The sequence below is a fragment of the Epinephelus lanceolatus genome, chromosome 10, assembly GCF_041903045.1.
Source record: "Epinephelus lanceolatus isolate andai-2023 chromosome 10, ASM4190304v1, whole genome shotgun sequence".
Classification (NCBI taxonomy): Eukaryota; Metazoa; Chordata; class Actinopteri; order Perciformes; family Serranidae; genus Epinephelus; species Epinephelus lanceolatus.
Window position 1 is genome coordinate 13,919,647 of NC_135743.1, and position 13,618 is coordinate 13,933,264.

The window sequence follows — 13,618 nt, forward strand, 5'->3', positions numbered from 1 at the left end:
TCTGCAGAATCTGCCAAAATATCATCTGGCATTGTTTGGGCCAAATGTGCTTGTAGAGTGCTTAAAACAGTACTGACCTACACATAAAGCAATAGATTATTTCATTAATATTTGCCTCCCTCTCCTGCCGTAGGCCCCACGATCATACAGAGCACATTTTAACTGCCTTGTTTTTGGAATAGTTTCTGACAAGAGTGAAGCGTTTTGCTCACTGCTTTTACGTTGCAGAGTACCTCACGTTTATCCTCACTGTGTGCCTCAAGTTTTTGGAGGAAAAGCTCCTGAAGTCCTTAGCCGTTTTTTTCCATTTTGTCTAAACAGATAAATTGAGAAGGGCTGTTCTGTAGTGGCGATGACAACAAGTGTGAGAGCACATGGTTTGTTTTAAGCTAATATTAGCTCACTTTCATCGTCACCCTAGGGAAGCTGCAAGACATGTGTGAACAAATTGTAGCCTCAACTACTGTAATTAGGCCTGGCAACGACAGCAGATTGTCAAACTGTCCCCACTCATCCTAAAATAAGCTTTTAACTGACCATCATCCAGGCAAAGCTCCTGGATAAGCTGGTGATTTCTTCTCTTTCTGAGGGTCTCATGCTGACATGGATCCGTGTTTTCTCTGTGACCAATCCACAAGTGCCCTTGGCCTGTCCGTTGTTACGCAGATTTTAAGATACAGATCTGTGACTTTACGTCATAGCAAAATAGCCAGGTGCCTAGCTGTTTTGCCTAGGTTCGCAGTGTTTAACTGCTGCAGATTTTCCTGCTTTCAGTGTTTTACTTGAATCTGTCCTCTCCACACACAGTGTCTTGTCTCTGAGTGATGTGGAGGAGAAATGTAAACAGGCTGCAGCCCTCAAACTTCCTCTGTCCAGACTGGAGCTGAATACAGAAGAGGTCCGAGAGCTCTTCCGGGTCAGATATACCAATGTCTTCCATTTTTACAGCAGACAGTTTGACTTGTCATTGTAACTAAGGCCTATACCACGCTCTTTGATCTGGCATAACTGAATAGACTGCTGTTGTTATTAATATTATTCATTATAATTGTGTTTTCCCTTCAGTTATATGCCCTTTAGCATATAAATCTTCATGTAGTGTTTGTGAATCTTTCCACACGGGCACAGCACTCTTTGTGACTCACAGTGCAACTCAGAAGTAACAGAATAATAGAGTATGGCAATGAGAAAACAAACACTGTGTGCTCTGGTGCTGAATGTTATTGTCACCATTCTGCCATGCTGAATCACCCTGTACCTGTCGCAGCTTGTGTAACTGAGTGTTTGTACATGTTGCTTTCGATAACACGTGAATAGCAATGACATTACTCACTGTGTAGGAGTGGCTCCTGTTTATGGTGTGCTGATATTTTCTACTGTCCCCGTGTGTACTTACTGAGGTCAGGCCCCTTCCTATTGTCCTGCTGTCCACACTAAATGGTGATAGATATGAACTTTTTGTGTGTTTTATGGGTCGTACTTTTTATAGAACAGTAAGCTGAGACTGCAGCTTGTTGAGGAGCAGATGGACGGCCCCACCGTCACAGTATACAGGTATTAACACACACACCTGTGGACTTACCTGCAGTGTCTTTTGAACTCTCACCGCAACATTTAACCTGTTTCATGCTTTCTTTGTGAGTCAGGTGTGGAGATAGCCTAGCTGTCTGCAACGGCCCCCTCCTCCCACACACTGGCCTCCTCAAGGTCTTCAAGACACTCCAGGTGTGTGTGTGTGTGTGTCTTCTGCATGTAACTTTATGGTTTTATGTACTCTGACTGTTCTCTCCTTTTGTTTCCTTAGATTTTTTGTTACACAACTGTCCCGAAAACCTTGTACATTAGCCATTTTATCCAGTCATCTCATGTCTGGTCCTTTAAAAGCCAAACCCAACATATCTGTCATTTTTTTGCTGCTGTAATAATAATAATAATAATAATATAGGGATTGGGCTGGTGTTAAAAATTTCAGACTGGTCAGGACAAACACCAGACTGGACCGTTGTATTAAATTTTACCAGTAGGTGTCGCACTTGAATCAGCAGAACTGTGTCCCAGCAGCAAACGCTCGTCTATTGCGTTGCACTACGTTAAGGTTGCTCTCTGTCCACACGGAGTCCATTAAATATGGACCTCTGTTACTTCATGTAAACAAACTATGTAAATATCAGCTGTGCACTCAAGATCAAATTGGAGATGTAGCCACATACTTACTCACTCAGTGAGTACTTGCTATCTTCCTACCTCTGTGCTTTTTAAACAGAGAGCACATGCTTTATATTGTGATATTTACCGGCAATGATGACAAACAATATAGCCAACAGCAAGGACGTTGTTATTGGCGATGGTCATTTACCAAAAACTTTCAGCTTCCTGGCGATCTCCAGTCAGCTGCCACCTCATTTTGGTTTTGGTAATGAAATGAGAAGGTATCATAGAGATAATTCCTCATTTCAACTTAATGAATCAGCCTTTTCCTCGTCCATTGTGGCACTTTCAATGCATGAGGCAGGAATGAGTAGAGACAGAGGTCTGACAGGTCTGACAATCCTGTAGCTCCAAAAGGCACTTGTGGCAGGTTAAAATCCAAACTGTTGTTGCAGTTTTAGTTTTCTTAAAGAGATACTTTGCCTATTTTCACCCAAGTTTGTGTCACCGTGGTAAAGATAGTTTGAGCAGTGTTAAGGCGCCCTCTGTGTCTCCAGCTCCTGCATCTCCCTACCCATCCAACAGCCAGAATCAGCTGGAAATGCCGTGTTTCACATCATCCAGCTGATTTTGACTAATGGCATGGGCAAGGAGTTCTCTGCGCTGCTGGCAGGTGGAGCGCCTTAACACAGTTCATTTACGCATACTTCCGACACCGTGGTGACACAAACCTGGTTCGAAATTGGCAAAGTATCCTTTTAAGAGACTAACTCTGGCTTGTCCTCCCAAAAACACATGAACTTTTTATCCAAAACTGGAAATCGACCAAACTCTATGATAACAATAACAAAAAAAGAGATCCCAACAATACCATTAATATTTTGTTTAATACATGATGATCAAAGGTGGCAGGTTAATGTCATCTAATCTGTAAAATGTTTTATTTGGACCCATTTGACACTTTCTGTCCTGTGGGACACATGCTGGGTTAAATGGAATTTTCCTTGACTTTAATGATGCAGGCAGAGGGAGTAGTTTCCATGCTGGGCTTTCAGTGGGCAGACTGGGATTCCATGTTAGCCGGGCTGGAAATATCAGCAGCAGGATGTTGTGTTTGTCAGAGGCCAGTTTCCTGTTCTCGGCCCTAACAAACACACTGCCATCCATCAGACGTGCTGTCACTCTCATCAGCTCACCCTCCCTCTTCCAGCTGACCCTCACTCTCTCTTTCTCTTTTGACTCCTCTTTGTTCACTCATTATTTTCTCTCCTCCTCTTCTCCCCAACCTCTCCTCTTCTGTGACATCCCAGCTGTCGCCGGTGACCCTGGCCAATCAGACAGAGTCCTCAGGTTTGATGCGTCTTTTAGGTGTGGCCTTTCCAGGAGAGAAGGACAAGGAGGAGTGGGAGAGGGAGCAGGAGGAGGCGAGGAGGAGGGACCACAGACGCATCGGGACGGTAGAGATGAAATCTAAAATTGGAGATGAGCATAAAATAATATTAAATAAAAAAAAGCAGTTGAAGTATTTCCTGGTCATAAATGTGATCATGTTTTTGCACAGGACCAGGAGCTGTTCTTCTTTAATGATGTGAGTCCAGGCAGCTGCTTCTTCCTGCCAAAGGGAGCCTACATCTACAACACCCTCACTGACTTCATTAAGGTGAACATACACTCTGTGCACAGTCACTGACTATGTGGAAACGACCTGCAATTATCCGACTGTAGACTTAACTTTTATATAATAGGCACAGTTGAAGTTTTATATAATAGAATTTTATAAGAGAAATATAAGAGCAGAATTACATCAGAAAAAGACAAAGCATATTTGCGGTTTCAAATTTTCGTTTTTTCAACAAATAAATACGAGATATACCAGCTGATTGCTCTGTAACTCTACTCTTCATATATTCTTAATATCAGTGGATCTTCAGGTTTATAGAAATATTCAAATCATATTACTGCTTACATGCTGTAGATCAGCCTTAGACTATAAAACAAAAGAATGGATGTAGCCACTATGACGTTACCTTTTGGGTTGTGGACTCCCGTTTTATAGCCCTAAGTTTGGTATTTTGGACGACCCTCATCTTGGATTTTTGGAGCCAGCAGTGATCATATTCAAAAGAGAGGATGGACATGACATAATGCTAGCTGCTAGCTCTGTTGGATCATTTACAGCTATGGTTAACTGAGACAATGTTAAACCTAATTTTTGCTATTGAAAAACAGGGTTAAAACCATTAAAATGAATTAAACTTTCCTGAAAAACGGAACAACCGACTCCTTAGAGGGTCATTAAATACAACCAAACACTAAACAAGATTTTTTTAGGAAACAAAAATGTTACAGTTAACTTTCATGAACTGAAAACACACTGAAATAGTGATAGCTATGCCTGTACTCTATGAATCTGGGGTTATGCCATGGTTACGTTTCCTAACCAACACAATTATAGGGACTTATCAATTGACAGCACCCACCTGTCACTCAAAGCTGCCACGCCCTTATTTATGCATAACTTTAAGCCTTAATAACATTTAAACAGATTAATCGTAAGACAAAAAGGGACAAAATTAAATGGTTCTGCTGGTATCAGTCACAACTTTTGACAATGGAAATGAGGCTATAGACTGTGGTTAAGCCTCGCAGACAGCCTGTCACTCAAAGCGGCCATGCCCTTAATCATGTATAACTTTAAGCCTTAACAAACATTTAAACAGGTGAGTTATATAAAGATCCTCTTGTACAGTTGTCACGAGTGGGGAAATTAGCCATAGAGGCCAAAACCATATTTTGCACCATGCTGTAAACATGTTTGTTCCTACTGTAAAAAAGTCTGGCATTTTAACCTGGGGTCTATGGGGACTAGTCTCGCTCACCAGACCTTTCTCAAGAAAAGAAAGGTCTGGCTGGGCCGACTCTCACTGTGAGATTGGAGAAAAAAACGCCCCGGCTGCTTGTACTTCTTTCAACCAATCACAATCGTTCTGGGCGGTGCCACAGCAACGGTGCGCTTGCCAAAATATTGCCGGGGGGGAAAAGGTTTTGGTGTAACACGCCCACAAAAATATCACCTACAGGACGCGAACCATGGCAGAAAAATGGCTACATCCCCACAAGATCAAACACCGCAAAAGTTAGTAAAGGACGTGTTGAAAACGGTTGAAAACTGCTACACAACCGGAGGTGGTAGGGCGGGACTTCAGCGGGTGGCTCGTTCCGCCCAATGAGAGGCTGATCTCTGCAGCAAACTTCCGCCCACTCAGACTAATGGGGACTGACTCACTTCTGGAGCCAGCCTCAAGTGGCCCTTTTAGGAACTGCAGTTTCCAGTATTTCCAGGTTGACTTCATTTTCAGCCTCAGAGGTTGCTGTTTGCAGAAATTTTATAATCCAATTCAGCACAGCTTGTGCAACTAAAACAAAAGTACCCCACATGTCTTAATTTGATTTTGCAAACAGTGAGTTCAGCATGTTTACTTCAGTGAGTAAAAAATCATAATATCTCACATGCACACGTTAACATACCAATAAATTAAGCTGTGTTGGTTGTGTCCAGTTGACTGTGTCCCTGGGATGTTCATGTTCATATCAGCCGTCAGGATATTGCTCTTGTTAGCCTTGAATTATTGCATTCTTGTAACAGTCTGCCCCAATACTGACACTCATTGTCACACACATCCTTCCTTCCTGCCTCTGTCTTGTAGGCCGAATACCGAAGGCGAGGATTCAATGAGGTCGTGACCCCAACTCTGTACAGCACTGCATTATGGGAGCGCTCGGGCCACTGGGAGCACTACAGCGAGAACATGTTCACTGTGACATCAGAGAGCTCTCAGACCTACGCTCTCAAACCCATGAACTGTCCTGCTCACTGGTGAACACACACACACACACACACACACACACACACACACACACGCTCCTACACTTGTGTCTTTATAGAGACTAGCAGTGTCTCACTTCCCTCTCTTGTGTTTAGTCTCATGTTTGAGCAGCGTGTTCGCTCGTGGAGGGAGCTTCCCCTGCGATGGGCTGACTTTGGAGCGCTCCATCGTAATGAGCTCTCTGGAACCCTGGGAGGTCTGACTCGTGTCCGAAGGTTCTGCCAGGACGATGCTCACATCTTCTGCGCACCTGAGCAGGTACACATAACACACACTAACATACATATATTGTTTTGTTGCAGAATCTTCTTCTCTACGTCAATGCATGCTTTTTAAGGTGCTGTAAGAAGGCTAAGAAACTGTGAATGGGACACACGTGGAACCATATTACAGTGATTAGATGGGCTGTACAAATAACTCCGGAGACATTCCATGAGGCCTCGGCCTGGATGAATGAAGGCCTTTGTCCTGTTCAAACATTACACCTCCATATGTGCATCTCTGTGGCTGCACAGTCAATGTAATCCTGATCCCATACATAGTGCCCCTGGAACGTTCCCATGATACTGATTGCGCTCTCCAGATCTTCAGCTGGCATCTTGTTCATTCACTGAGATCATAGTCACAGGATCCTCATCACTGTGTTAAGCTTCTGAAATACTAATTCAATCCCTGGAGGCTTCGCAGTAAACATATCCACCCTGGTCGGAAGTTCCCTGTCTTAAAGGAGCTCCATGAGAAATTCAGAGCATATGAGTTGATGTGACAAGGTTCTCAACATGGCTGGCAGCTAACGGTGCTAACAAACAGCGCTAAACAACAGGAACAGTGCTGACAGAGCTAAGGATGTTAACCAGGGGCGAACCGGAAAGTGGGTGCTATGCTTCTGTGACAACACCGTCCCAATATTAGCAGTAACCACCCGATGAGCGATTCACTCATTCAAAAAAACTGGTCTGGGAACTTGGTCAGTGCCGATGTTCAGCCCAGAATATTCGTTAATGTGAGAGGTTTACAGATCCTGTCTTCAACTTCCCCAACTGCTCACAGACTCCTCGGGGCTGCCAAACATCAATCTGGATGACTAGGATTGTGGCTACGTCAGTATTTTAAAAATAGCCAATTCGAGAGACCTGTGATGGTGTTGCCAAGTGACTGCAAACATTTTAGCTCCTGAGCCAGTAAAAATCTCACCTCCAGTTCTCGCTGAAGAACAGACCTCCTGTTTTGACAGTATCTCCAAACCATTTTCTCATCCAGATTTGTTTTATTCTCACTGCAAAGCATTGTTAAAATTAACAGCAAATTGTCGCACCATGTCACTCTCCATTTTGTTTCCCTCCACGTCCCTCTGAGAGCACGTTAGGGGTTGCATTCATACCCCCTCTGGCACGATAATCTCAATAATATCCTGTAGTGTGCCATGTGTCTTTATTTTCAGATCTTGTAGTGTGTGCATGTTTGAGAGTAGAGAGAAGAACATTTGTAAAGTTGCTCCTTGTGTGTGATGCAACCTTATTTTAAAATTCCTGTCATCGGAGCCTGGCTTTAAATGTCATTATTTACATTATTGTGTCTTTTTATTCATTCCAGCTGGAAGAAGAAATTGTGGCATGTTTGGACTTCGTGAGGAGTGTGTATCAAGTGTTTGGGTTTTCCTTCCACTGCCTCCTGTCTACATGTCCTACACCATGCCTTGGGGAGCCTGAACAATGGGATAATGCTGAGCAGGTAAACACATACACTCTATCGTATGTTGTTTTTGACAGGCACGGCTGTTCAAATGCGTATGCACCGTAATCTGGACCCAGTTAATCACAGCTAAAGTAAATAGTCTTCAAACGAAATGACATGGTGTAATGATATTCACATCAGTTATATGAGTGGTACTTTCCAGTAGAAAATTGCTCCGTGTCGGGCTGCTGGGTAGATGTATATCTCTGAATCCCTGTGGATGCCTTTTAAATAGGCACAGCAGCAGTTTAAGCTGATTCAATTGAGTGTAATTGAACATTATGGTTCCAAGCTCCCACACGCCCACACACACATGGAAAAACCAACATGGCAGTCATAATGTGCATTAATGTACTTACATTGTCTACTGCGCCTTCCTACTTACTGTGTTTGTGTGTGTTTGTGTGTGTGTGTGTGTGTGTGTGTGTGTGTGTGTGTGTGAGCAGCAGTTGGAGAAGAGTCTGCAGCACTTTGGTGAACATTGGGAGTTAAACCCAGGAGACGGAGCCTTCTATGGACCAAAGGTCAGTGGTCAACATGCTGATTTCCACCAACAAGTATTAATATTGTTTATCACTATAAGTGCTAACAGCTGCTAAATCATATTAAGTCTTTATGCAAAGCTAATCAGCTGCTGGCTGTTCATGCCAGAGGCAGATTTCTCTGTGCCAGTCAGCAAGCGAGTCTTCTCTCTGCTCTGTTTAAATCACATGTAGAGCTCTGTCTCTGTCTGCCTGTGTCTGTGTGTGTGTCCGCTCGTCTCTCTTGCTCTCTGTTTAGACACAACTGACATATGATATTGCATATGACATGTATGGTATGCATCATATTAAATATGTCCTCTATATTGTTAAAAATAGATTATCAGTGTGTGTTCTTGTCAGATTCACTCGTGGCTTGCAGAAAAAATAGACCAGATGCTTAAACTGTTGCTGCAGATCACAAGCTGGCCAGGGTGTTCGCCACAGTGCCGCATCCAGTCTGAACAGCGCGATCGCTTAACATGGGCACCAAGATCAAGCAGGCAGCGCTCCAGAGAAAATTGCAGCACGAACAAACAGCATAAACAAATAAAAGATGCTAACTATAGTTTCCATTCTGATATGACAGATATGAATACTTGCTGATGTGGGTGCATGACAGACTCTTTATCTGATCCGGGTCTGACTCAGGCTCAAATACGTATGCCTGAATCTCTTTGATGTTTCCTTTAATGATAGCCATTTTGATGCACACTGCTCTTTCACCATTAGCCTAGCACAAGCAGCAATAGTGGGCGGGGCGTGAGGTCAGATCCATAATTTCTTAGTGAGGGAGAAAGGGTTGATGTGCAGCCTCGTTTTAATTTCGTTGTTACGTAGGAAAGAAAGACTTCAAAGACTTCATGAGGGTGGTATCAATCCTTTAATCTAACTTTATTTACCAAGTTGGTAAACAATCAAATAAAGTGTGTACATTTAATGATTCATAATCTTATCCTCCATCTTATCTAATAGATTTCGCCAGAATCACTTTCATGTTCTTACATCATGGATTAAAAAGGACACAGTCATCTTTGTTTTCCTTTTGGCTCTGCAGAGAGACATTTCTGAGCATTAAATGATATAGTTCAGACTGTCCTTTAACACAGGGACACCAATGAAAGTAATGTGTGACAGTTGTTCATAGAGAATAAATAGCTACTTATGTTTTATAAAAATAGAAAGTGGTGTAACTTGTGAATGACCTCGGTTTTCTTGGAGGCAACTTTATTTTCACTCCACAAGAAGTCAGTCAGCATCAAGAGGAAGTCAGCTTGAGGCAGACGTTACATGATGGAGTTCATGTGGAGGCACAGAGAGTGAAGGTAGGTCAAGTCAGGGTGGGGTTAGATACACACTAGCACGCTCCATGTAACAAACAAACATTCCACACAGCCGTCTAGCTAGGGTGTGTTAGCCACAATTAGCTAGATCAGCTTCTCATGGAAATTTATTTTGTTACCATGTCTGTCCACAAAAATGCAGTTTGTCCCCCACAGCGTCTGCAGCGTCAGAGCTCTGATTTGTAGATCTTGGCTGGAACAGAGAGGTGAAGCCCAATGCTAACACACTCCCACATATTTCATCATAGATTGACATCCAGATCAAAGATGCTATTGGCAGACAACACCAGTGTGCCACAATCCAGTTGGACTTCCAGCTGCCCATCAGATTTGACCTTCAGTATGTCGGGTAAGTCAGTCATAAATATTCGTATTTGGCTCGCGAGGTGTTAAACATTCCTACATCTGTAGTGATTTAAATCTGCACACTTGCACTTTTGTAGTATATTCATGTCCGTTTGATGAACCCACATGCCGTATGTGATGTCCTGCACAAGTTAAAATGGCAGAAGTATAACACCATGGTGACCTAATTTGATCATGAAAGATTTATCACTCCATGCTCCCTGTTACTGCCTTAAACAGCTTTCTGCCGATTATTATTATGCCTTGTGTGTGTCATGGTCTCCTTATATCAAAGTGATATGACCACTCTATTTAGGAGTGAGCAGTGAGTATCACAGTTTATGTAACTTTATATTGTAACATTGGTAATTGTCATGGTATAGTACATTTTATGATAAACCAATTTTTGGTTAATCCAGGAAATACTTCACACAAAAATGTACTTTATTGCACAAAACAGTACTGTCCATTGATTTGCATCGTTACATCATGGTGTGATAATCTCAGTGATATTAAAGTGTCAAGGTAAAGACAAGTTGTTGTTTTTTTTTGCTTGAACCTATCGTTATTAAGTAAATGTTAATTGCACAGTTTAATGGCTCTATAATAATGACACCATCTGTGTTTAGATTGGTTCCCTATAAGCCTCACTTCCTTTATGCAAATCTGTCTGCCACTGAGTGTGATCTCCTGGGAAAATTAAGGCTCGATTTATGGCACAAAGGAAGCATGACAAACAAAACAGGAAGAGAACAGCGCTTTTGTTTTCCCCAGTGGCAACCGGTAGCTATCCCCAGACAGCAAAGACTGTCAATAGCCCCTTTTACACTGCCTGTTAAAGGTAGGAATGTTGTAACGGCCTTGCTGTTCTGTATAAAAGATACAAAGACATAACTGATAGACAAGGCAGTGCAGGTAGTAACAGAGCTGAACGGACATCTGTGTAAAAAATATGAGCTGGCAAGATGGGACTGGTGTGAAGTTTTGACAACAGTTATTTGTGCGACCCATAACCGGGAGTTGTAAAAGCAGTGTGTAGCAGTTAGTGGCTAACTCAAAGGAGAAGAATAGAAATCAAACATGTTGGCAAACTGGGGAGACAATGAGGTCTGAGAGCTCCTTATCCTCTAAGCTAGTGGTTCCCAACTGGGTCGCAGGTCTGTTCCGAATGGACGGCAAGTGACTCACAAACTTGTCAAGTCTGTAAAAAAACACACTTTTTTTTTTTTTTTTTTTTAAGTTTGGTGAATTTCTTGCATAGGGCTTTTATTTTGAAGTGCAGCTGCCTGCCGTAGAATGAATGAGAAAATGGACAGTTACTTGACAGAGACAGCAAACTAGCTCGACGACATGGCCAAATGCTAGTATGACGCTGAATCTATTTAACTATGTTGACCTTGAACTAATGACTAAGGAGAAATCTGGACCTTGTGGCTGGGAACCACTGCTCTAAGCAGAGGACGAGATCAACAACCATATAAAAGGGGCCATAAATGATTGTTATTGTCATTTAATGCCATTGTTATTATTTAGAAAGCACTGCCTGACGCATATGTTAGATGTAACAGTAGATGCCAACACTGATGTGTTGCTGGTCATGTCTCTTTTACTTCTGAAACACCAGCATGCTAGCTAAAATCACAAACTGGAACAGGGCTATGTAAAAAAAAAAAAAAAAAAAAAAAGGACGCAAAACATGCGTAACGAAGGGTCGTCATTTGAGCCTTTGATCTCTGTGTAAAAAGGGCTAATGTAAGTTCCTTGCAGTTTATCCCCAGTTACCAAAATGGTGGAGGGTGGAACAATTGAAATAACTGTAGAAACTGTGGTAGCTGCTAGACTCTGACAGAAAGGGAGAGCAATCCAGTTGTCACGGCACCAATGATGATACCATTTGGCAACTCTAGGGTGTGAAAAGTTGCATGTTTCCACTTTATTGCATAGCAGCTACAGTATAAACACTGTTGCAAAATCTCTAATAGAGGCCATATATACATAAGTTGACATCATTGATCGTCTTATCACCCTACTCTTATTCTATTGATAACCCCCTTTTATCGTTTTTTAAACCTTTCTCAGTCGGGATGGACAGTTGCACAGGCCGGTGATGATCCACAGAGCAGTGCTGGGATCACTGGAGAGGATGATTGCTATACTGGCTGAAAACTTTGGAGGGAAATGGTGAGACATAGTCAGATACATTTAGTTGGGCTTTTATGATCCAGTAGCTGTACCCTAACTCATCACCTCTGTGTTTTCAGGCCCCTGTGGTTGTCCCCAGCACAGATCATGGTCATTCCTGTGGGGGGCAGCAGTGAGTCATACAGCAAACAGGTCAGTCTGTGATGAAGATTTCCCTCTGGCACATCAGCAGACCAAGTGTGCTTTCTCTCAGATCTTTTTTCTTTCTTTCTGTCATTAATAATTGCTTGTTAAAGTGAGACACGCAGTACAGATAAAATCTTACCAAGATAAAAAGAAGTGCCTCTTCTCTTTTAAGGTGGTCCAGCAGTTCCGTGAAGCTGGCTTCATGGTTGACTTGAATGACGATCAGGGAGCAACCTTAAATAAGAAGATTCGTTCTGCTCAGCTGGCCCAGTACAACTACATATTTGGTAAAGATGAATAATTGGATGAAAACTGTAGCTACTTACACTAAAGCCTGTCTGTTCAGTTCACTCCCTGTTCATTGTTGGTGATGTTACTATAACTGATGATGGCCATGACTATATATTATTTCTGTGTTTGTCCAGTGGTGGGAGATAAGGAGAGTGAGAGTGGAACAGTGAATGTGAGGAGCAGAGGGGGTAAACAGCTGGGGAGGAGGCCGACAGAGGAGGTGCTGACATCCCTCACACAGCTACGAGACACCAGGAGCAACACAGACGACTTTTGATGGATAAAGTCCTGGAAATAATGAGTCACTAATGTAATGAAATGTTTTACATGTTCAAGCTGTTATACTTCAGCTTCATCTGAAGGAATGGCAGCCACGGTTTGTAATAAAAGTACATAAAACATTCCTCCCTTGTTGATATATACATCAATGGCATCCGCTGATAAATCCTGAAAAGCACAGAGAAGAGATTTAAAGCTATTTTAAGATCATTATCAGTCAGCATTACTCAGCTACAGTTGCAATTTACTCACTAAAATCCATTAAATATGCGAACCTCCCGCTTACGTAAGTGTGTGTCATGATTTCAGAATAGAAAACCAGGCATACCTTTAAAAGACTGGAAGAAAGGGAGGATACGGAGGGGGATTTGACTAAAATAGGAGAGGGAGCAGCCATGTCAGGGCTGTGTGTTTTCATGTGTGTTTAGTGGAAACAGTCAAGTCAAGGTAAAGGTCAAAAGGATTGGAAGTTTTTCCTTTTTAATTGAGAGAGGGCAGCAGGATGGAAAAGACATCAGTCACAACAGTGACATAGAGGGCGAGGGCGAAAGGGAGGTGTCTGCTCGGAGAGGATAACCCGAGTCGACTGGACAAAAGCGGCCGCTTCAACAAAGTTGGTTGTCAAACAGGTGGAGGGGATTGTACGGTTAGTTCTTTTAGAGGTCTATAAGTGGGCCAGAGGGAAAAGGTGAGGCAAGTTCATGATGAAACATCCTCTGTAAGTCACATCGTTCACCTCAGG

At 42.6% G+C, this 13,618-nt stretch overlaps 1 protein-coding gene across 1 annotated transcript in view; it reads left to right on the forward strand.

The window, feature by feature from the left end:
- LOC117265410 (threonine--tRNA ligase 1, cytoplasmic) overlaps positions 1 to 13,000 on the forward strand; it is a 42,011-nt gene extending 29,011 nt beyond the window's left edge. The window contains exons 5-18 of the mRNA XM_033639884.2: positions 808 to 916; positions 1,490 to 1,554; positions 1,647 to 1,725; positions 3,459 to 3,605; positions 3,710 to 3,808; positions 5,856 to 6,025; positions 6,131 to 6,293; positions 7,629 to 7,766; positions 8,216 to 8,293; positions 9,882 to 9,982; positions 12,058 to 12,159; positions 12,240 to 12,312; positions 12,479 to 12,593; positions 12,732 to 13,000. Of these exons, the coding sequence (XP_033495775.2) occupies positions 808 to 916; positions 1,490 to 1,554; positions 1,647 to 1,725; positions 3,459 to 3,605; positions 3,710 to 3,808; positions 5,856 to 6,025; positions 6,131 to 6,293; positions 7,629 to 7,766; positions 8,216 to 8,293; positions 9,882 to 9,982; positions 12,058 to 12,159; positions 12,240 to 12,312; positions 12,479 to 12,593; positions 12,732 to 12,874 (1,582 nt within the window). The 3' untranslated portion in view covers positions 12,875 to 13,000. The remainder of the gene's footprint in view (positions 1 to 807; positions 917 to 1,489; positions 1,555 to 1,646; positions 1,726 to 3,458; positions 3,606 to 3,709; positions 3,809 to 5,855; positions 6,026 to 6,130; positions 6,294 to 7,628; positions 7,767 to 8,215; positions 8,294 to 9,881; positions 9,983 to 12,057; positions 12,160 to 12,239; positions 12,313 to 12,478; positions 12,594 to 12,731) is intronic.
- Positions 13,001 to 13,618: the final 618 nt, after the last annotated feature.